The sequence below is a fragment of the Camelus ferus genome, chromosome 22 (genome assembly GCF_009834535.1).
Source record: "Camelus ferus isolate YT-003-E chromosome 22, BCGSAC_Cfer_1.0, whole genome shotgun sequence".
NCBI classification, from domain to species: domain Eukaryota; kingdom Metazoa; phylum Chordata; class Mammalia; order Artiodactyla; family Camelidae; genus Camelus; species Camelus ferus.
This window is the reverse complement of record NC_045717.1, coordinates 26,825,151-26,844,151: the sequence shown is the minus strand read 5'-3', so window position 1 is coordinate 26,844,151 and position 19,001 is coordinate 26,825,151. Positions and strand designations below refer to the sequence as shown.

The 19,001-nt window shown below is 61.8% G+C and overlaps 1 protein-coding gene across 3 annotated transcripts in view; it reads left to right on the top strand.

The window, feature by feature from the left end:
* Window positions 1-18,996, top strand: part of ABCA7 (ATP binding cassette subfamily A member 7) — a 34,882-nt gene extending 15,886 nt beyond the window's left edge. Inside the window, exons 3-48 of one of the 3 annotated variants that reach the window (XM_032466147.1) lie at window positions 1,714-1,829; window positions 1,916-2,009; window positions 2,201-2,342; window positions 2,423-2,541; window positions 2,677-2,753; window positions 3,101-3,181; window positions 3,413-3,623; window positions 3,734-3,873; window positions 4,085-4,201; window positions 4,412-4,579; window positions 4,751-4,968; window positions 5,272-5,448; window positions 5,802-6,024; window positions 6,162-6,383; window positions 6,475-6,676; window positions 6,970-7,080; window positions 7,302-7,473; window positions 7,746-7,877; window positions 7,980-8,119; window positions 8,355-8,492; window positions 8,678-8,862; window positions 8,946-9,018; window positions 9,352-9,554; window positions 9,810-9,870; window positions 10,060-10,164; window positions 10,264-10,418; window positions 10,646-10,770; window positions 10,856-10,942; window positions 11,143-11,430; window positions 11,653-11,685; window positions 11,802-11,979; window positions 12,061-12,230; window positions 12,587-12,764; window positions 12,990-13,105; window positions 13,397-13,541; window positions 13,636-13,759; window positions 14,255-14,384; window positions 14,458-14,578; window positions 14,653-14,715; window positions 15,727-15,833; window positions 16,075-16,216; window positions 16,882-17,016; window positions 17,093-17,196; window positions 17,527-17,619; window positions 18,110-18,350; window positions 18,447-18,996. In XM_032466147.1, the coding sequence (XP_032322038.1) occupies window positions 1,764-1,829; window positions 1,916-2,009; window positions 2,201-2,342; window positions 2,423-2,541; window positions 2,677-2,753; window positions 3,101-3,181; window positions 3,413-3,623; window positions 3,734-3,873; window positions 4,085-4,201; window positions 4,412-4,579; window positions 4,751-4,968; window positions 5,272-5,448; window positions 5,802-6,024; window positions 6,162-6,383; window positions 6,475-6,676; window positions 6,970-7,080; window positions 7,302-7,473; window positions 7,746-7,877; window positions 7,980-8,119; window positions 8,355-8,492; window positions 8,678-8,862; window positions 8,946-9,018; window positions 9,352-9,554; window positions 9,810-9,870; window positions 10,060-10,164; window positions 10,264-10,418; window positions 10,646-10,770; window positions 10,856-10,942; window positions 11,143-11,430; window positions 11,653-11,685; window positions 11,802-11,979; window positions 12,061-12,230; window positions 12,587-12,764; window positions 12,990-13,105; window positions 13,397-13,541; window positions 13,636-13,759; window positions 14,255-14,384; window positions 14,458-14,578; window positions 14,653-14,715; window positions 15,727-15,833; window positions 16,075-16,216; window positions 16,882-17,016; window positions 17,093-17,196; window positions 17,527-17,619; window positions 18,110-18,350; window positions 18,447-18,590 (6,456 nt within the window). In that variant the 5' untranslated portion in view covers window positions 1,714-1,763 and the 3' untranslated portion in view covers window positions 18,591-18,996. Of the gene's footprint in view, window positions 1-91; window positions 218-1,639; window positions 1,830-1,915; window positions 2,010-2,200; window positions 2,343-2,422; window positions 2,542-2,676; window positions 2,754-3,100; window positions 3,182-3,412; window positions 3,624-3,733; window positions 3,874-4,084; window positions 4,580-4,750; window positions 4,969-5,271; window positions 5,449-5,801; window positions 6,025-6,161; window positions 6,384-6,474; window positions 6,677-6,969; window positions 7,081-7,301; window positions 7,474-7,745; window positions 7,878-7,979; window positions 8,120-8,354; window positions 8,493-8,677; window positions 8,863-8,945; window positions 9,019-9,351; window positions 9,555-9,809; window positions 9,871-10,059; window positions 10,165-10,263; window positions 10,419-10,645; window positions 10,771-10,855; window positions 10,943-11,142; window positions 11,431-11,652; window positions 11,686-11,801; window positions 11,980-12,060; window positions 12,231-12,586; window positions 12,765-12,989; window positions 13,106-13,396; window positions 13,542-13,635; window positions 13,760-14,254; window positions 14,385-14,457; window positions 14,579-14,652; window positions 14,716-15,726; window positions 15,834-16,074; window positions 16,217-16,881; window positions 17,017-17,092; window positions 17,197-17,526; window positions 17,620-18,109; window positions 18,351-18,446 lie in introns of those variants that run through there. The other 2 variants (XM_032466145.1, XM_032466146.1) reach the window with 2 other exon arrangements.
* The last annotated feature ends 5 nt before the right edge of the window (window positions 18,997-19,001 follow it).

The window sequence follows — 19,001 nt, the reverse complement described above, 5'->3', positions numbered from 1 at the left end:
CGAGGGTCCACAGGTACAGCTCGCTGCAGGGACCCCTCGCCCTCTGGAGTAGGGGGGAGGTGGGGCTGCTCTTAAAGGAGCCGCGCTCCCAGGCCGCTGTCAGGTGAAGGGAAGGCGGCAAGAGCTGGGGGCTGGAACGGTGAGAGCTTCCCAGAGAAAGAGGATGGCCCTGAGACTCTCAAGGAAGGATGCGGGGGTACGGATGGTTGGGAAAAAGGTAGATTCCCTGGGAATTAAGGGATGCGGGCCGAGTCCAGACTCTCACTTTCACTCCTTGCCAGGGAGTGTCGGGGACCGCAGAACTGACCACTCATTCTCGAGGGGAAGGTTGGGCATTAGACTCCCCTGAGAGGCGCTTTGCCAACATACGTTAGCGGATGGGAGACTCCCCTTTAGAATGGGGGTCCCACAGAAAGGTGGGTTCTTGCCCGCTGGCTGGAAAGGATTCGCAGCACAGGCAGAGGGACAGAGTGAAAGCTGCTTTATTGCTTAAGGGGAAGAAGAAAAGGCGCTGGAGCGGGGAGCGGGGGAGCCGTAAGCCCGGGTGGCTTGACCAGGAACTGCCGCCCTTGGGGGTCTCAGCTGGGTCCTTTTATCTGTTCCTCTTTGTGGCTTCTTCTCGTTGGCTGCCCTTTTCGCCCTCATTCCTCCGCTCATTCCCCTGGCTCCTTCTGCTCTGTGCAGCAGAGCACTTTGCAAAAACAAGATTAAGCAGGCGGGACCCTCAAACATTGTGGTCAGATAAGATTAGATCAGTCGGGGCTCTCTGTTCCCTTAGGATAACTTTAACATTACTCAAGCAAAAGTATCTCCTAAGTTAAATTTAAACTTTTAAAGACTTCTCTAGGCAACGAATGAGTGCCATTTCAGGTCCCTAGTCCCCCGCCTCCCTCACATACACCTGCAGTCCCTCTTCCCTAAACTCTATGCCTCATTTTACAAGTAGAGTAACTGAGGCCTCTCCCCCAGGTCCCATTTGTAAAGGAGAGTCCTGGAGTGGGGGCCGAGGGTCCTGGGTCCACTCTGTGCCCTACTGGCGGCCTCAGCTTCGCCATCTGTACGGTGATGAAGTAGGCCGGGCTGGACAGTTCCAACTAAGAGACAGTGTCAGGAATCGCTGGTTCCAGGAGTCTTCATTCGCTGCTCCTTCCACTCACTCATTTTCAGGATCTTGTGATTTTTCTGAACAATGAATAATACATGAGGGTGGGCAGAGCTGGGGTCCGGCCTCTAGCTGAGTGTCTCGGCCTGACTCTCTAGGGGCCTGGGGTGGCCCCTCTTCCAGTCAGTAGTGTAAAATGTCCAGCACAGTGTATACTGGTTGCTAGTATCATTGGGGAAGAGCCGGGGTAAAGGGAACTTCCCCGCGGGTTAGGGACATGGCTGGGGGACAGGACCTGGAGACCTCCAAGTGGGGCTTCAGGGGGAACCTGGTGATGAAAGAGTTAAGCTGAGGCTCCGCCCCCCTGCAGGATTAATTGAGCGCCTTTCGGACGCCTCCGGTAGCCCTGGAAGGAGCGACAGCCCCGAAAACCAATGAGATCCGAGGACGGCTTCGGGCAGGGCTCCCATTGGCTTACTACACCGGGAGAGGCGAGCCGCTTTAATAAGTGCCTACTGTTTTCTTGGCTCTAAGCAGAGCTTCCAGGAACCCTGCACAATGGAATAGATGATGAGGTTCAGAGAGGGACAGGGAGTTGCTCGCAGCCACACAGCAGGTCCTAAGCCTGACCCCTGCGTCCTGTCTCCCGTCCATTTCCACCATGGCCTTCTGGACGCAGCTGATGCTGCTGCTTTGGAAGAATTTACTGTATCGCAGGAGACAGCCGGTAAAGCCCCGTCGGGTGAACCAGGGCGGGGCGGCCAGGGCGCCCCCCACAGCCCCCCACTCCTCCCGCCTGTTCTGCCTCCGCAGATCCAGCTCTTGGTGGAGTTGATGTGGCCTCTCTTTCTCTTCTTCATCCTGGTGGCCGTACGCCATTCCCACCCCCCACTCGAGCAGCATGAATGTAAGCCCCCCGCAGCGTCCAGCACTTTGGGAGGCAGAGGGCAATGGTCACCCTATCCACAGGGCCCCCAGTGAGCGTTAGGAGCACAGATCAGGCACTCAAATAATGGCCGAGAGTGAGCGCTCTGTCGCTGGGGGGCGTGATCACGATGAGGACTCGGACAAGAGCCCCAACATCCGGTGTCCCCGCAGGCCACTTCCCCAACAAGCCGCTGCCTTCAGCGGGCACCATTCCTTGGCTCCAGGGCCTCATCTGCAATGTGAACAACACCTGCTTCCCGTGGCCAACGCCTGGAGAGGAGCCTGGAGTCGTCAGCAACTTCAAGGATTCCCTGTAAGTAAGAGGCTGTGGGAGCGGCGGGGTGAGGGGGTGCCCATTGGCCACCACCTCCCGCTCTCTCTCTCTGTCCCCAGGGTCTCCCGCTTCCTGGCAGATGCCCATAGTGTCCTGGGGGGCCCCAGTGCCCAAAGGATGCTGGCCAGCCTGAGGAAGCTCATGCCCATGCTGAGGGCAGCTCACCGAGCTAGGGCAGGTGAGAAGGCAGGAGCCTGGGGGCAGGCAGGGCTGAGCACTGAGCCTCTGCCTGATTGTGAAACAGGCAGCAGGTTGGGGGTGGGTCTCAGGTTAAGCTTCCCTAACCCTCTGCTTCTGTGCCTTACTCCCTCAGCCTGGCCTCAGCCGAGTGACCAGCCCAAGGAGGGACCACCCCTGGCCACTGAGCTGCTGAGGACACTGCTGCGAGGGGTGAGGTGGGGTGGGACGCTGCTCTCATGGGGCCTCGGCGCTGCCCATCCTGGGCCAGGCACCTCCTTCTGGGACCTCTGATTCCAGCCTTCAGGCCTTGGCCTGGACTGTCCCTGGTGCCCAGTGTGATGTTCCTTGTCCGATCCGTGCCCAGACAAGCCACGTCTGGCATGCTGGTGAAGACTCCAGCCCTGAGACCTTGAACAGATCATGTGCCTCTTAGAGCCTCAGTTTCCCTGTTTGTAAAATGGGGTCTCTGAAAGTACTGACCCCGTGGAAACTTGGCTAAGCCTCTCCTTGTGAGATGTCACTGAATGTCGTTGACTCCTTGTCACCTTTCTCTCCAGGAATCCCTGGGGTCTGTGCTGGGCCAAGCCCCAGAGTCCATGGGCAGCTTTGTGGAGGCAGCAGAGGACCTGGCCCAGGAGGTAAGAGGCCTATGCATCCTCGACCCCAGCCAGGAAACTGGAACTGTGGCCGCCCGGATGGTGGGGTGACAGGGCAGCCCCACGCACCCTACCCTCTGTAGGTTTGGGGAAACACAAGCAGAAAGAGAGGGAGAGGGTTCTTCCGGCAGAGTCCCTTGCCCTGGTGAAGGCGTGGTGGGGGGGCCACGTGGAAGCGAAGACAGCCAGGACCCTCTGGTGACCCACCTCCAGGTCCTGGAGCTGCCCAGCCTGGTGGAGCTGCGGGTGCTGCTGCAGAGACCCCAGAGGACCACTGGCCCCCTGGAAGTGGTGTCAGAGGCCCTCTGCAGTGCCAGGGGACCTAGCAAACCGGGGGGGCCCTCCCTCAACTGGTATGAGGCCAGTGACCTGAAGGAGCTCATGGGACAGGAGCCGGCAAGGGCCCTACCTGTTGACAGCCTGAGTGAGTGACCACCTTGGTTTCCCAGTCTGGGAAGTGTGTGTGTGTGTGTGTGTGTGTGTGTGTGTGTGTGTGAGAGAGAGAGAGCAGGACCTCATGGTGTCCCGCCCCAGGCTCCAAGTGCAATGAGCTGATGGGGGCCCTGGACACCCACCCCATGTCCCACCTGCTCTGGAGGCGCCTGAAGCCACTGGTCCTGGGGAAAGTACTGTTTGCTCCTGATACGCCCTTCACCCGGCAGCTCATGGCCCAGGTGAGGGTGGGAGGGGTCCCTGGTCTCTGCCTCAGCCCAGGGTAGAGAGCCCCAGACCCTGGGTGGAGAGGGAATGGGCGTGGGCTACGGCTCAGAGGCACGGGATGGAGCAGAGTGGAGGGAGCGGGAGAGGTGGGCAGGGGTCCTCAGAGGAGGGAAGTGTCAATGAACAGGCGAGGCTGGCATGGACCTCAGCGCCCACCTCCTACAGGTGAACCGAACCTTCCAGGAACTGGCTGTGTTGAAGGACGTCCAGGAGGTGTGGGAGCTGCTGGGACCCCAGCTCTTCAACTTCATGAATGACAGTGCAAATGTAGCCGTGCTGCAGGTGGGGCCGGGATGGAGGGTGGCAGATTCACCCCCACCTCTCCATACCCATCACCCCCTGCGGAGGACTTGGGCAAAGGGCAGGGCCTTCTGGGCAAGAGTGTGGAGGTGGGATGTGGTGTCCATGGTGAGCTCAGGCCCCAGGGATGGGAAGAGGTGCAATGGCCCTGAATGCCCAGTGCAGACCCCCACGTTCCACGACACCCCCCAGAAGCTCCTGCAAATCCGGGACAAAAGAAGGAAGCAGCTAGGACCTGGAGGCTGGGACCAGGTGGAGACCCTCCGTGCCTTTCTGAACCCACACAGAGGTGGCTACAGCTGGCAGGAGGCCCATGCTGACATGGGACATCTGGTGGGCATGCTGGGCCGCGTGTTGGAGGTGAGGGGCCGTCTAGTAGGGGAAATCTCTTAAGCGGAGAGGCAGCCCCTCTGTGGGGGTCCGATGGAGGGGTCGGCCCCACTCTGGGGCTCTGAGCAGGAAGCACGGCTTGGCCCCAAGGTCCAGGGGAGGACCCTGGGACTTCGGACCCACACCCAGGCCCCTCTGCAGTGCGTGACCCTGGACAAGCTGGAGGCTGTGCCCTCAGAGGCCGCCCTGGTGGAGCGGGCCCTGGAACTGCTCTCCCAGCACCGTTTCTGGGCCGGCATTGTCTTCCTGGGGCCGGAGGACTCCCCGGACCGCACGCAGTTCCCAGGCCCTGGTCCCTTGCGCATCAAGATCCGTATGGACATCGATGACGTAACCAGAACCAATAAGATAAGGGACAGGTGGGGGCCTTGTGGGGCAGGGCCAAGAGGACGGGGTCTCCATTGTCTAGAGATGCCAGAGAGCTTCTCGCCTATCAGAGGTTCCTTAGACCAACTGGGGTCCGTGGTGGGAGGGGCCTATGATGCGTGAGGGGCGTGGCTAAGGGCGTGGCAGGCGGGGTCAACACTGGCTTCTGGGATAAGATGGGAGCCGCTAGCAGCTGGGGCTAGGTGCTTAATTGAGCGCGCATATGAGAGTGGAGCTAAAAGTGTGATGGGCAGGGCCCAGCCACTCCCTCCAGCCCACCGCCGTGCTCCCCTCAGGTTTTGGGACCCTGGCCCCGCCGCTGACCCCCTGATAGACCTGCGCTATGTGTGGGGCGGCTTCGTGTACCTGCAGGACATGGTGGAGCGCGCTGCCGTGCACGTGCTCAGCGGTGCCCCGCCCCGCGCCGGCCTCTACCTGCAGCAGATGCCCTACCCTTGCTATGTGGATGATGCGTGAGCACCCTGTCCTCACTCATTCACCCAGATGCCAGATTCCCGGGTCTTAGGGTGGGGCCTCTGTTCCCTTTGGAATATCCATGCAGTCAAGGCTGAGAACTACTGGTTTAGAGGGACCACTTCCTGTGACCTGTAATGGGAGGAGCAGGGATCCCTGAGGGTCTGGGGTCTCTGGACACAGGGAGAAGGTGGCTTGGCAGCTGGAGCCCTGAGGGGCCATTAGGGGTCCGAGGATAAGGGAGGGCAAATGTTTGCTGGCTGCACCTTGGGACCCCGGGGCGGGAACCATTGTGCTTGATGGGGGCAGCACGGGGTCTTCGGCCTCCACCCCAGCTGCCCCACTGCCTCAGGTTCCTGCGAGTGCTGAGCCGCTCACTGCCGCTCTTCCTGACGCTGGCCTGGATCTACTCGGTGGCGCTGACCGTGAAGGCTGTGGTGCGCGAGAAGGAGACACGGCTGCGCCACACGATGCGCGCCATGGGGCTCAGCAGCGCTGTGCTGTGGCTGGGCTGGTTTCTCAGCTGCCTCGGGCCCTTCCTTCTCAGCACCGCGTTGCTCGTGGCCGTGCTCAAGGTGGGCGCACCCTGGCCTGCCTGGCTCCAGAATGTGTGTGCTGCACGTGGGAGGATAACAGGCAGAGGGCGCCTCGCGCTGTCGCGTGTCACTGGGCCAATCCCAGCACCCCCTCAAGCTCCCTTTGACTCCCGCAGCTTGGGGACATCCTTCCCTACAGCCACCCTGTTGTGCTCTTCCTGTTCTTGGCGGCTTTCGCCGTGGCCACGGTGGTCCAGAGTTTCTTGCTGAGCGCCTTCTTCTCCCGCGCCAACCTGGCGGCCGCCTGCGGGGGCCTCACCTACTTCGTGCTCTATCTGCCCTACGTGCTGTGCGTGGCCTGGCGGGACCAGCTGCCGGTGGGCGGCCGCGTCGCCGCGGTAAGAGCCGATCCGGGTGGGTGCCAGGGTGCTGAACACCCTCAGTTGCCCTTGCTCGCTGACCCACCTACCTCCCTACCCCAACCCGCAGAGCCTTCTGTCACCTGTGGCCTTTGGCTTCGGCTGCGAGAGCCTCGCGCTGCTGGAGGAGCAGGGCGAGGGCGCGCAGTGGCACAACATGGGCACTGCGCCTACGGACGACGTCTTCAGCCTGGCCCAGGTTTTGGGCCTTCTGCTGCTCGATGCCACTCTCTACGGCCTCGCCACTTGGTACCTGGAGGCCGTGTGCCCAGGTGGGCTGTAGGAGGGACACCAGCCCAGGGGAGGCTGGCTGAGGGGCGGGACCCTGGGTGGGGCGGGGCTGAAAGGCCTTTGGTACCTGGAGGCGGGTCTAGCTGAGTGGGTGGGGCTTCCTTGCCCCTATGCACATGCACACTGGTGGCTGCGTGGAGGGACAGCCTGGGGCAGGCGGATGGGACTTCCTGGTTACCTCCTACCCGGATGGCCTAATCCCAGGTGTGTGGCCAGAAGCTGGCACACTCCAGGAGGATGGGCTCAAGGGGTGACTGAGCACCATTTCCCACAGGCCAGTACGGGATTCCCGAACCATGGAACTTTCCCTTTCAGAGGAGCTACTGGATTAGGCCTCAGACCCCCAAGGGTCCCGCCCCGCCCCCTGCCCCGCAGGACCCACAGGGTGAGGCCTGACAAACATTAGCAGCCACTTCCCTGGCCCCCCCCAAAACCGTGGTTCCCACAGATCCCGATCCTCTGGACACCCCCTAGTTCCCCAGGTCCCCTGGGGCTACCCTGACTCCTACAGACCCCAGACCGAGAAGTCCCCGACTCCGCAGACCAGTTTTAAGGGTCCCCAGACCCCCAAGAGCTCCCATGGCTGACTGTACCTTCCCTCCGCAGTGCTGGTGGAGGAGGCACCACATGGCCTGGTTCCCGGGGTCTCCATACGGGGCCTAGAAAAGTGCTTTCCTGGCAACCCGCAGCCAGCCCTGCGGGGGCTCAGCCTGGACTTCTACCAGGGCCACATCACCACCTTCCTGGGCCACAACGGTGCGGGCAAGACCACTACTCTGTGAGCAGCCTGCACTCCCCTCCCTTCCCAGGGGTCATCTGGGGTCGGAAGTTTCCTTTCTGTACAGTGAGGGTGGGACCCCAGTTCACTTTGGATACGCAATTGGCAGTGCTTTCTTTGAGCCTCATTTTCCGTCTCCTGTAAAATGGGGATGTAACACCCCTTTGGTATGGGCATACAGTTGGCATCCTGTAAGTGCTGGTCTCTCTTCTCTGGGAGCCTCGGTTTTCCCCTCTGAAGGAGCAGCTGTTCTGAGACCTGTGCACCCCTAGGTCCATCCTGAGCGGCCTTTTCCCACCCACTGCTGGCTCTGCCTGTGTCCTGGGCCATGACGTCCGGTCCAGCATGGCAGCCATCCGGCCCCACCTGGGCGTTTGCCCACAGTACAACGTGCTGTTTGACATGTGCGTCACAGTGGGCCCCGGGGGCGGCAGTGGGAGGGGCTGGGTGTTCTCTGGGGCCCTGCCAGCCATGGTGGCCACCCTGTCTTCCGCCCGTGGCCTCAGGCTGACTGTGGATGAGCATGTCTGGTTCTACGGGCGGTTGAAGGGTCTGAGCGCAGCTGCCGTGGGCCCTGAGCAGGACCGTCTGCTTCAGGACGTGGGGCTCGTCCCCAAGCGGCACACACAGACGCGCCACCTCTCTGGTGAGCCCAGCCTGGTGGGGAGCCTCTGGGTCTGCGGAGGTGAGGCTGGGGGGAGGGGCTGGGACTTTATCCCCAGGGTGGTGGGAAGCCGGAAGGAGACGGGTATCTGGGGGCCCAGGCGGAGCTGGACACTGAGGCCCAGATGGGTAGGGAAAGGGGCAGGGAGGAGGGAGGCAGCCCTGCCCGAGGCTGGGGGGGCAGGGTCATGCAAGACCCCACCCCTGTCCCAACCCAGGTGGGACGCAGCGGAAGCTTTCAGTGGCCATTGCCTTTGTGGGTGGCTCCCAAGTCGTTATCCTGGACGAGCCCACGGCTGGTGTGGACCCTGCTTCCCGTCGCAGCATTTGGGAGCTGCTGCTCAAATACCGTGAAGGTAAGAGTTGGGGGGTGGCCTGAGGTTCCCCTGGATTCTGCTTGAGGAGCCAGAAGATGTTTCTGATGAGAAGGTGCTGGGGATGGGGTTTTGAGGGGTGAGGAGGAGTTTACCACATGGGGCAGGCAATTCCTGGCAGAGGCCTTGCAGCCGGGTGGTACGTGCGGATTGGGTCCCATGCCCAGGTCGCACACTGATCCTCTCCACCCACCACCTGGATGAGGCTGAGCTGTTGGGAGACCGTGTGGCAATAGTGGCGGCCGGCCGCCTGTGCTGCTGCGGCTCCCCACTCTTCTTGCGGCGTCACTTGGGCTCCGGATACTACCTGACGCTGGTGAAGGGTCCCCCACCTCTGGCTGCCAGCAAAAAGGTGAGGGCTGACCTCTGACCACTGACCCTCAAGGCTCTGTCCAGACCTGATGGCCATGGCAGTTGGTGCTCCTCTGTCCACAGGGTGCCACTGACTTGAAGGACAGCATGGATGCCAGGCGGGAAGGGGAGCTGGGCAGCCATGGCAGCACTGCCGGTGAGGGAGGAGCCAGAGGGAGCGGCTGGTGGTGGCGGTGACTTGGTTCAGGGCAACAGGGTTTTGACCCCAGGCTGGACCCCTGACCCCTGACCCCCGACTATGGGCTGAGTCCACACACAAACCTACCCCTGCCCCTGGGTGGACTCTGGCTCTGAGTCCAGGTCAGGACCTGCCCTCAGGTGCTTAATCCTGACCTCCTCTGCCTTTCAGGGACAGGTTCCTCACGGGGCACCCAAGCCCCTTCCCCAGGGAGGCTAGGGTGGGGGAGGGGCAGGAGCAGGGACTACTTCACTCCTCCGGGGCCCCTCATGTGCCCCACTGCCCGCCCAGGTGTGCCTCAGCTGCTGGCCCTGGTGCAGCGCCTGGTGCCCGGGGCACGGCTGGTCGAGGAGCTGCCACACCAGCTGGTGCTGGCACTGCCCTACAAGGGCGCCCTGGACGGCAGCTTCGCCGAGCTCTTCCATGAGCTGGACCTGCAGCTGGGGAAGCTGGGGCTGGCCGGCTACGGGATCTCCGACACCAGCCTCGAGGAGGTGCGGCTGCTGGGGGAGGTTTGGCAGCGTGGGAGGCGAGCTGCTTGGAGTGGGTGGCGCTTGGCAGGATGAGAAGGAGTCCGCTTGTTGACAGCTGGGCATCCATGGGAGGAGGCAGGGCACACGCAGGGGCCTGGAGGCCCAGAGTCCCTTGGGGAGGCCTGGGGACCCACACCAATGAGGGCTGGGTGGCTCTTGAGTCCCCCTCCCTCCTGTGTGTCTCCAGGCTCTGAGCCCCCTGCTTTGTCTCCCCAGATCTTCCTGAAGGTGGTAGAGGACTGTGCTACAGACACAGGCCCAGAGGATGCAGCCACAGGTCCCTGTCCCAGGCCCCTGACCCTGGTCCAGAGTTGGACCTGACTTTAGACCAAGTCCCCATCCCTGGCTGAGCGTGGCCCAAGGCATACCCCCAACCTACATCCTTCGCTCCTGACCCCTCCATCTGTGAGCCTTGATCTAAACCCAGACCCCAGGCTGAACGCTGACCCTGACCCCTGCTCCACAGATGGTCAGCACAGGCAGCTCCAGTGCTTGAGGAGGAATTACCCGGAAGTGACCACGCGGCTCAAGATTCTGCCCGAGGGGTCCGCCCTGGAGAATGGGGAGCTGGGTGAGTTGTCCCCACCCAACCCTGTAGCCCTGTGGCCCCTCCTGATCCCCTCCTGATCAGGGCATGGGCATTGACCTCCCACCCCCACCCCCCGCACAGCTGGATCTGCCCCAGAGATGCAGGCCCTGCAGAGCTCAGGGCCAGATGCCACAGGCCGGGTCCAGGGCTGGGCACTGACCCTCCAACAGCTCCGGGCCTTGCTTCTCAAACGCTTCCTGCTGGCCCACCGCAGCCGCCGGGGCCTGTTCGCACAGGTGAGTGGGGCCGGGCACCAGGGAGGCAGCGTGGGGGACCCTGGGGGCCTGTAATCCACTCTGTGACCTAATTCAGCCCCCTGATCCCAGGCATATCCCTCACTCTGAACACTTTTACTGAGAGCACTGGGGCGCCATGGATGGTTCTAGAGCGGGATCTGGGGAGGCTGGCTGCAGGCAAGCTTGGAGGGTAGACGGCGAGGACAGCTGATGGGCTGGTCCTTCAGATCGTGCTGCCTGCCCTCTTTGTGGGCCTTGCGCTGGCGTTCAGCCTCGTCGTGCCTCCTTTTGGATACTACCCGCCTCTGCAGCTCAGTCCCAGCATGTACGGTGCCCAAGTGTCCTTCTTCAGGTGGGCGCAGAGGAGAGAGGGCTGGTGGCGGGAGGGCCAGGGGCCTATGGGTGCAGCCCTGACCCAGCACCCCCACTCCATGCAGCGAGGATGCCCCAGGCGACCCTGAACGTGCCCATCTGCTCGAGGCACTGCTGGAGGAGGCCGGATTGGAGGGAAATAACTCCGCCAGGTGAGGGCCTGCCAAGCCTGAACCCTGCTCCTCTCTGGCCTCGGTTTCACTATCTGGACTCTGGCCACTGGGCCCCCGCGGGTGCGGGTGCCGGGGGCACCCCCGTGCCTGCTTGGGAGCTGGGCACTTCCACATTCGAGGAGCCCAGGAAGCCGGATACCCCAGCCCAGCCCCACCCCTCCCCTCCCCTGCCCCTGTAGGGCGCCCAAGTGCACCCCGCCCGCTGTCGGCCAGTTCTCGGTGCCCGAGGTTCCTGCAGATGTGGCTGAAGTCTTGGCCAGGGGCAACTGGACGCCAGAGTCTCCGTCCCCAGCCTGCCAGTGTAGCCGGCCTGGTGCCCGCCGCCTGCTGCCCGACTGTCCCTCAGGGGCTGGTGGTCCCCCGCCACCCCAGGCGCCAAGCAGCTCGGGCGAAGTGGTCCAGAACCTAACCGGCCGGAATCTGTCTGACTTCCTGGTCAAGACCTACCCGGGCCTGGTGCGCCAGGGGTGAGCCGCCACCCTGGACTCAGCGTGCCCGGCTATAGCATGGGTCCTTGGGTGGAGGAGACGGTCTGGTCTGGGGGGTTCAGAGGTGGATGCCCGGCTTGGGGCTCTGGGCTGGGGCCTCCCGAGTACCCTCCACTCCTCACCCTTTTCATCTATCTCACTGACTCCCCCACATCTCTGTCTCTTCATCTCAGTCACCTCTCTGTCTGTCTCTCCCAACAGCCTGAAAACTAAGAAGTGGGTGAATGAGGTCAGGTGAGGAGGGTCCCCGCCTGGGTTCCTTCCTGTGCCCTCTGCCTTCCCGCTGGGAGACTCTGCTGCCCCATCTGCCCAGGCCCTCAGCCTCCCCTCCTGCCTCCACTGCTCCACAGGTATGGGGGCTTCTCCCTGGGGGGCCGAGACCCCGGCCTACCCTCAGGGCTTGAGGTGGGTCGCTCTGTGGAGGAGCTGCGGGCCCTGCTGAGTCCCCAACCTGGTGGGGCCCTCGACCGCATCCTGAACAACCTCACAGCATGGGCTCTCAGTCTGGACACCCCGGACAGCCTCAAGGTGGGAACAGAGCGGGTAGCAGGCAGATGCTGTTGGGGACAGGTCTGACCCCCACACTGACTCCTCCACACCCCACCCTAGATATGGTTCAACAACAAGGGCTGGCACGCAATGGTGGCCTTTGTCAACCGAGCCAACAATGCTCTCCTACATGCCCGTCAGCCACCAGGCCCCACCCGTCAAGCCCACAGCATTATCACCATCAACCATCCACTGAACCTCACCAAGGAGCAGCTGTCCGAGGCTGCGCTGTGAGTCCCTCTGCCCTGTGTGTCCCCCCGCCTCCGTTTTTCTGGTGTTTTGGGCAGTAGGAGTTGGATTTATGCTCTGCCACACTCCTGCTGTGTAAATGGGGGTCAGGAACGGCCCCTCTGCACTCCCTAGGCCAGGGTAATGGGACAGCATGAGGCTCCAGTCTCCTCCAACAGCCTGCACATCCTTGTCACATCAACCTCTATCCGACGAGAGACCTGCACAACCTCTCCCTGACAAACGACCTGAAATGGCTCAGGCCCCGTCCCCCACCCATGCCCAGCCGTGGGGACCTCTGTCCCATTTGTGGCATGCCCAGTTCCGCTCTGAGCTGCTCATTTACCCTCGCCCCCAGGATGGCCTCCTCAGTGGACGTGCTCGTCTCCATCTGCGTGGTCTTTGCTATGTCCTTCGTCCCAGCCAGCTTCACCCTTGTCCTCATCGATGAGCGTGTCACCCGAGCCAAACACCTGCAGTGCATGGGTGGCCTGCCCCCAACCCTCTACTGGCTCAGCAACTTTGTCTGGGACATGGTGCGGTGTCTGCCTGGAGGGATGGGGCCCCAGTCACCACTTGTCATTGCCCCTTCTGGGCAGATCATGTCTAGGATGGCCCAAGTGAAATCTTGGGGATTGTGGGAGACCTCATATCCTGCTACCCAAAGCACAAGGAGGTCAGAGGGTGGGGGGATTACAGTGCTGAGGATGCCAGTTTCTGCCCCTGCACACTGAGGGGTGTAACTGCCATCTCCAATGCAGTGTAACTACTTGGTGCCAGCGTGCATTGTGGTCCTCATTTTTCTGGCCTTCCAGCAGAGGGCGTATGTGGCCCCTGCCAACCTGCCTGCCCTCCTGCTCTTGCTACTACTGTATGGGTGAGGCCCCCAGCCCCTCAGGGCTTGTTCTTATTGATACCCCCTACCACCTAATACTGTTGAGGGAGATGGGACTCTGTAGCAACTCCTAAGGAGAGGATCTGGAGGTCTGAGTTGACCCCAAGTGTGATCTAGTTCAGCAGTGTGCTGAGGTGGCCTTAAAAGCTCATCTTGTCCTGGCCCACATCACAGGAGTCTACAACACAGAATTTGGGAGGGGAGATCTGTATTCCTCTCAGGGCTGCTCAGCACCCTGTCTGGGCAGTAAGAGCAACTCCTGTTACCCTTCAGCTGGTCGATCACACCGCTCATGTACCCAGCCTCCTTCTTCTTCTCCGTGCCCAGCACGGCCTACGTGGTGCTCACCTGCATCAACCTCTTTATTGGCACCAATGGCAGCATGGCCACTTTTGTGCTTGAGCTCTTCTCTGATCAGGTAAGGGCACCACAAGCCTGGGCCTTGGGCTGGAGTTGGATGGGGGCATCAGCCTCAGCCCCTGACTTATCTCCTTCTTCCTGCCCTTGAGCAGAAATTGCAGGAGGTGAGCCAGATCCTGAAACGGGTCTTCCTTATCTTTCCCCACTTCTGCCTGGGTCGGGGACTCATTGACATGGTGCGGAACCAGGCCATGGCTGACGCCTTTGAGCGCTTGGGTGAGAACTTCCCTCTAGCCATCAATTCTACAGGCAAGGACAAATGACAGCCCCCAGGAAGAGAACTGAAGGTCTTAGGTGGCCCCAAGAACTGGTGGACCAAGTTAGAAGTGCAGCAAAGCAGCCGTAAAAGTCAATTCCATCTTGGTCACATCACAAGAGGTCTGAGGCCCTAAATAAGGGAGATGGTAATGCCACTATTTTCTATGCCAATTAGACCCCAGTTGAGTGGCCTATTCAGTTATTGGTCCTTTCCCTTAAGAACCCAAGGTTGAGGGGAGGATACAGCTCAGTGGTAGAGTGCTTGCCTAGCATGCATGAGGTCCAGGGTTCAATTCCCAGTACCTCCACCAAATAAATAAACCTAATTATCTCCTCCACACACAGAAGCATTAAAAACAAACAAACAAAAAGAACCCAAAATAACCCAAATAGAGAGGGACCCAGATCCCAAGCCCCCCAAAATGACCCAATCCCTCCTTCCTGTCCCCACAGGAGATGGGCAGTTCCAGTCACCCCTGCGCTGGGAGGTGGTTGGCAAGAACCTCTTGGCCATGGTGGTACAGGGGCCCATCTTCCTCCTCTTCACGCTCCTGCTGCAGCATCGCAATCGCCTCCTGCCACAGTCAGTGTGGACCAGGGAGGGTGGTGCGGACTGGGGTCTGGCTTTGGGCTCACTCATGTCTCTCTGTTCTCAGACCCAAGCTGAAGCCTCTGCCCCCCCTTGGAGAGGAGGATGAAGATGTGGCCCGTGAGCGGGAACGGGTCATGCTAGGGGATACCCAGGGGGATGTGTTGGTGCTGAGGGACCTGACCAAGGTGGGTGCAGAGTGCGGGCTTGGGGGGCTCCCTCTGGCCCACTCCCCATTCTCATGGACCTGTGCCCTTCCCAGGTGTACCGTGGGCAGAGGACACTGGCTGTCAACCGCCTGTGCCTGGGGATCCCCCCTGGCGAGGTAGGTCCAGGGTGGAGGTTCTGGTCCAGGGCTGAGAGGCTGCCCTACTGTGCACCCCCGCCCCTTACCATGTTTGTGCTTATCTCCCTCTACTGAACACCTACTGTGCACCTGCTGCTCTTTATTGAGCACTTACTGGCTGTCGACATTTGAGCTTCAATTTTGAGCCAACAAATTCTCATTAAGCACCTACTGCATGCTTACATTTATTGACCCCTACTGTGTGCTATCAGGTGTTAGAACAAGCCTACTGAGGACAAATTAATGGTTGAGCACTTGTTGGGCTCCCACATACGTGCCGGTTATATTAATCAAGCACCTACTGTGTACCAGCATTTACTGACTATGAACTGTATACATTAAAGCATTGTTGAGCCCCCTTGTGTGCACCCAAAGTGTATTGAATGTCACCTTTGTGATGGTCAACTTTTTATCAAGCACCAACAGTATTTACTGAGCTCCTACTGTATATGTCTGAGCACTTGCTGACAGCCAGTATCTAGTAGTCACCTGCTTTGTACTGATTCACCTTCAAGCAATTACTTTGTGCAGACTTACCTGCTGTGGGCCATTTACTGGCCACCTTCTGGGGGCTGGCACACACCCATGGACACATGTGACGTGTTAGTGTCAGTTGTAGTCACTGTGTCGAGTGCCTACTGTGTGTAGCCAACCTCTCCACCTCAGGCTGACTTGCGCCCAGCCTGAATTCTCTCTGGGTACCATTGCTATCAGGTACCCCATGCGTGGCAGGAAACATTCAGAAATCTCCTGCCCAAATACGTACGGAGCACTGGCTGTGTGCCCGGATGGATTCAACACGGGCTGTGTGCCAACCACCATTCCTGCTAAGTGGCAGCTTTACGTCTACCTGCACACCCCAGTATCTGCCCCAGGGGTCCCCTTGCCCACAGCCGTCCCTGTGGAACTGAGAAAGCTACCCCAGAAATCAGAGGTGCTGGGACAAGGGTCTGAGGCCTCACTGAGTGCCACCTGTGGGTGTACCTGCAGTGTTTTGGGCTGCTGGGTGTGAATGGAGCCGGGAAGACGTCCACCTTCCGCATGGTGACAGGGGACATGCTCCCCAGCGGGGGTGAGGCCATGCTGGTGGGCCACAGGTGAGCAGCCCCAGCCCGGAGCCCTTGTTCCTCCCCACCACCCTTTCCCGCGCATGGCCACTACCTCCCCAGCATGGTCCTCTCGGGCTGGCCTGAGTGCCTGACCCCCACGCCCCTGCCCATGGACTCGGCCCTGAGACACCCCGTCCTTTACCAGGGTGGGTGGGCCCTGAGACCCTTGTTTGCCCCGGCATGGCCGAGGCCTAGCCAGTTCCCTGAGCTACCTGTGCCCCGTCCCCAGCGTGACCCAGGAACCGGCTGCAGCTAACCGCGGCATGGGCTACTGCCCTCAGTCTGATGCCATCTTCGAGCTGCTGACAGGCCGCGAGCACCTGGAGCTGTTTGCACGCCTGCGCGGGGTCCCTGAGGCCCAGGTTGCCCAGGTGACCACCCCCCAACAAGCTCTCCAGCCCCCACCCAACCATCTGTCCCCTGCCCCCGCCCCGGATCACAACTTATCAAGCCTTCTCCTTGACCACACCCAGAGCCCAGGTCCACCCACGCCTGGTCCTCTGCCCCTGCCTTTCCCCCAGCTCTTCCCCTTGCTCCTCCCCCAGCTCCTACACAGTCGTTTCGGTTCACCTCCCCTTCCCACAGTCTTCCAGGCTGCATCTGACCCCCCTCTCCGCTTAGGGACCCGCCCCTTTCCTCCTTGACCCTCCTGGCTCCAGCCCGTCCACTCGTCCACTCTCACGGGACTCCCGTCCAGCTTGCGCTTCCTAGCGGTGGTGCCTTCTGCCCCTGGGCCAAGTCCTGCCTCTCCCGTACTCCGGCCCCACGCCCACGTGGCATTCCCGCTCTGTACTCGCACCGTATGCGCTCTGGCCCCACCCCCTTTATTTACCTTCCACACCCCCATCCTCTCCCTGGCCCCTTCCGCTCACTCGGGACCCCTGGGCTCACTCCGCCCTCACTCTGTGCCCACTTGCTCTCACTACCTTCCTGCCCAGCCCTCGCTGTGGCCCCCACCAGGCTCATCGTGGCCTCCCCCAAGCACACTCTGGCCCCTCTCACCCTGGCCCCCAACTCTCACTCTGGCCCACCACAGACAGCAAGCTTGGGCCTGGAGCGCCTGGGGCTCCTTCAGTATGCGGACCGTCCCGCGGGCACCTATAGCAGTGGCAACAAGCGGAAGCTGGCGACAGCCCTGGCTCTGGTGGGGGACCCGGCTGTGGTCTTTCTGGTGCGTGTGGGCGGGGCCCAGGCAGAGGCGGAGTCGGGGCGGGTGGGGCGGGGCTTAAACATCTCTCCCCTCCCAGGATGAGCCGACCACCGGCATGGACCCCAGTGCCCGGCGCTTCCTCTGGAACAGCGTCCTGGCTGTGGTGCAGGAGGGCCGCTCCGTGGTGCTCACCTCGCACAGGTGGGCCCCAGACTGGATGCCCAGGCCTGCGGGTCCAGGTGCCCCGGCCTGGGAAGAAAGGTGGACCAGGCCCCAGGCGAGAGGGTGTCAGAGCACGGGGTCACAAGGGATGGGGTGGTCCTGCCCTTGGGGGAGGGTGCCCAGCCTGATTCGGAGGACACAAGGGGTTGGTACCCGGCCCCGGAAACACAGCAGTCTGGGCCCAACAGGAACTATCCGCGAGCACAGGGTGGTCTAGAGGTGGCGGGTGAGGATCCCGGCAGGGGCAGCACAGCACCGGGCGTGGCTGGTCCAGGCCAGGCTGGAGCTCACGGCGCTGGGCTCCTGCAGCATGGAGGAGTGTGAGGCCCTCTGCACGCGCCTCGCCGTCATGGTGAACGGGCGGTTCCGCTGCCTGGGCAGCACGCAGCACCTCAAGGGCAGGTGAGCGGGGGCAGCCCTCCAGGACCGGGGTTGGGGCAGGTAAGCGTGGGGCTGTAGGAGGGGCCGGAGGAGAGACCACGCGGGGCCATCTTGGCTCTCTGGGGAAGAGGCAAAAATCATGGGCTGTCCGGGAGAGATGGCTTGAGAGGGCGAGACTGGACCAAGATGGGGATGAGGTCTGATGGGTGAGGGTGCAAGAGGCCAGGGCAGAGGCCAAAGAGGGTCTGGCGAGTGGGCGAGGCCTGGAGATTGGGCGGGGCGCGGCCTCATGTGGGCGGGGCCTAGGGGAAACCAAAACTAGACAAGAAACGAGCATGCGGGTGGGGCGAGGACGAGCAGGGGTTGGGGTCACGTGTGTTGGATAGGGATCTAGAGGAGCTGGGGATAGGGATGGGGCCAGAGGAAAGCTGGAGGGTGCTGTGGGCTGGTTGTAGGGAAGAGTGGGCTGTGGGCGGGCCTTGTAGCTCTGGCCCCGCCCACCCCACCCCAGATTCGGGGCTGGCCACACGCTGACCCTGCGGGTGCCCTTGTCGCGGTCTGAGTCAGCGGCAGCCTTCGTGGCAGCGGCGTTCCCGGAGGCCGAGCTGCGGGAGGCACACGGCGGCCGCCTGCGCTTCCAGCTGCCCCCGGGAGGGCGCTGTGCCCTGGCGCGCGTCTTTGGAGAGCTGGCGGCACACGGGGCGGAGCATGGCGTGGAGGACTTCTCTGTAAGCCAGACCACGCTAGAGGAGGTGACTGCAGCGCCAGGACTGGGCTGGGGGTAAGGGTGGGGCTGGGGGCCCTCAAGCTGACTTCCGCTCCTGTTTTCTTGGGCCACCTACCACTAGGTATTCCTGTACTTCTCCAAGGATCAGGGGAAGGAGGAGGAGGAGGAACAGGAGGCAGAAGCGGACCCTGTGCCAGGCTGGCAGCGCCCCAAGCTCATCACCCAGTCCCTCGATGACCCCAGCATGGCCGTGACGGTGCTCTGAGCCTATCTCCTCTGTGGAGCTGGCGGGAGGCCCTGGAAGTGACAGAGGCAGGGCAGAGGGCCTGGAGCATGGACCCAGACTCCCAGAGGGGTCGCTGCCCAGGAGGAAATAAAGAGAAGTCGCGGTGTAAAGCAGTGAGCACACGTGTCCGTGCGCCAGGCTGCGCGCTTCTCCAAAGCTAGCTGCGTGCGCTTGTCTGGATCCCAGGCCTGGCACCCACGTGTGTGCGGGCGTGGGCTTGTGAACGCAGATGCCGCTTGTGGGATGCAGGGGAGGGCCCAGCTACAGCCAACTGGACTCCCAGCTGTAAAGGCCTCTGTGCTGGGCTGGGGAACAGGGGAGTCTCACGTGCACGGGTGGCCTTCCTAAGAGCCTGGACGCTGGTCCCGGGGCCCCTACATGCCCACGTGG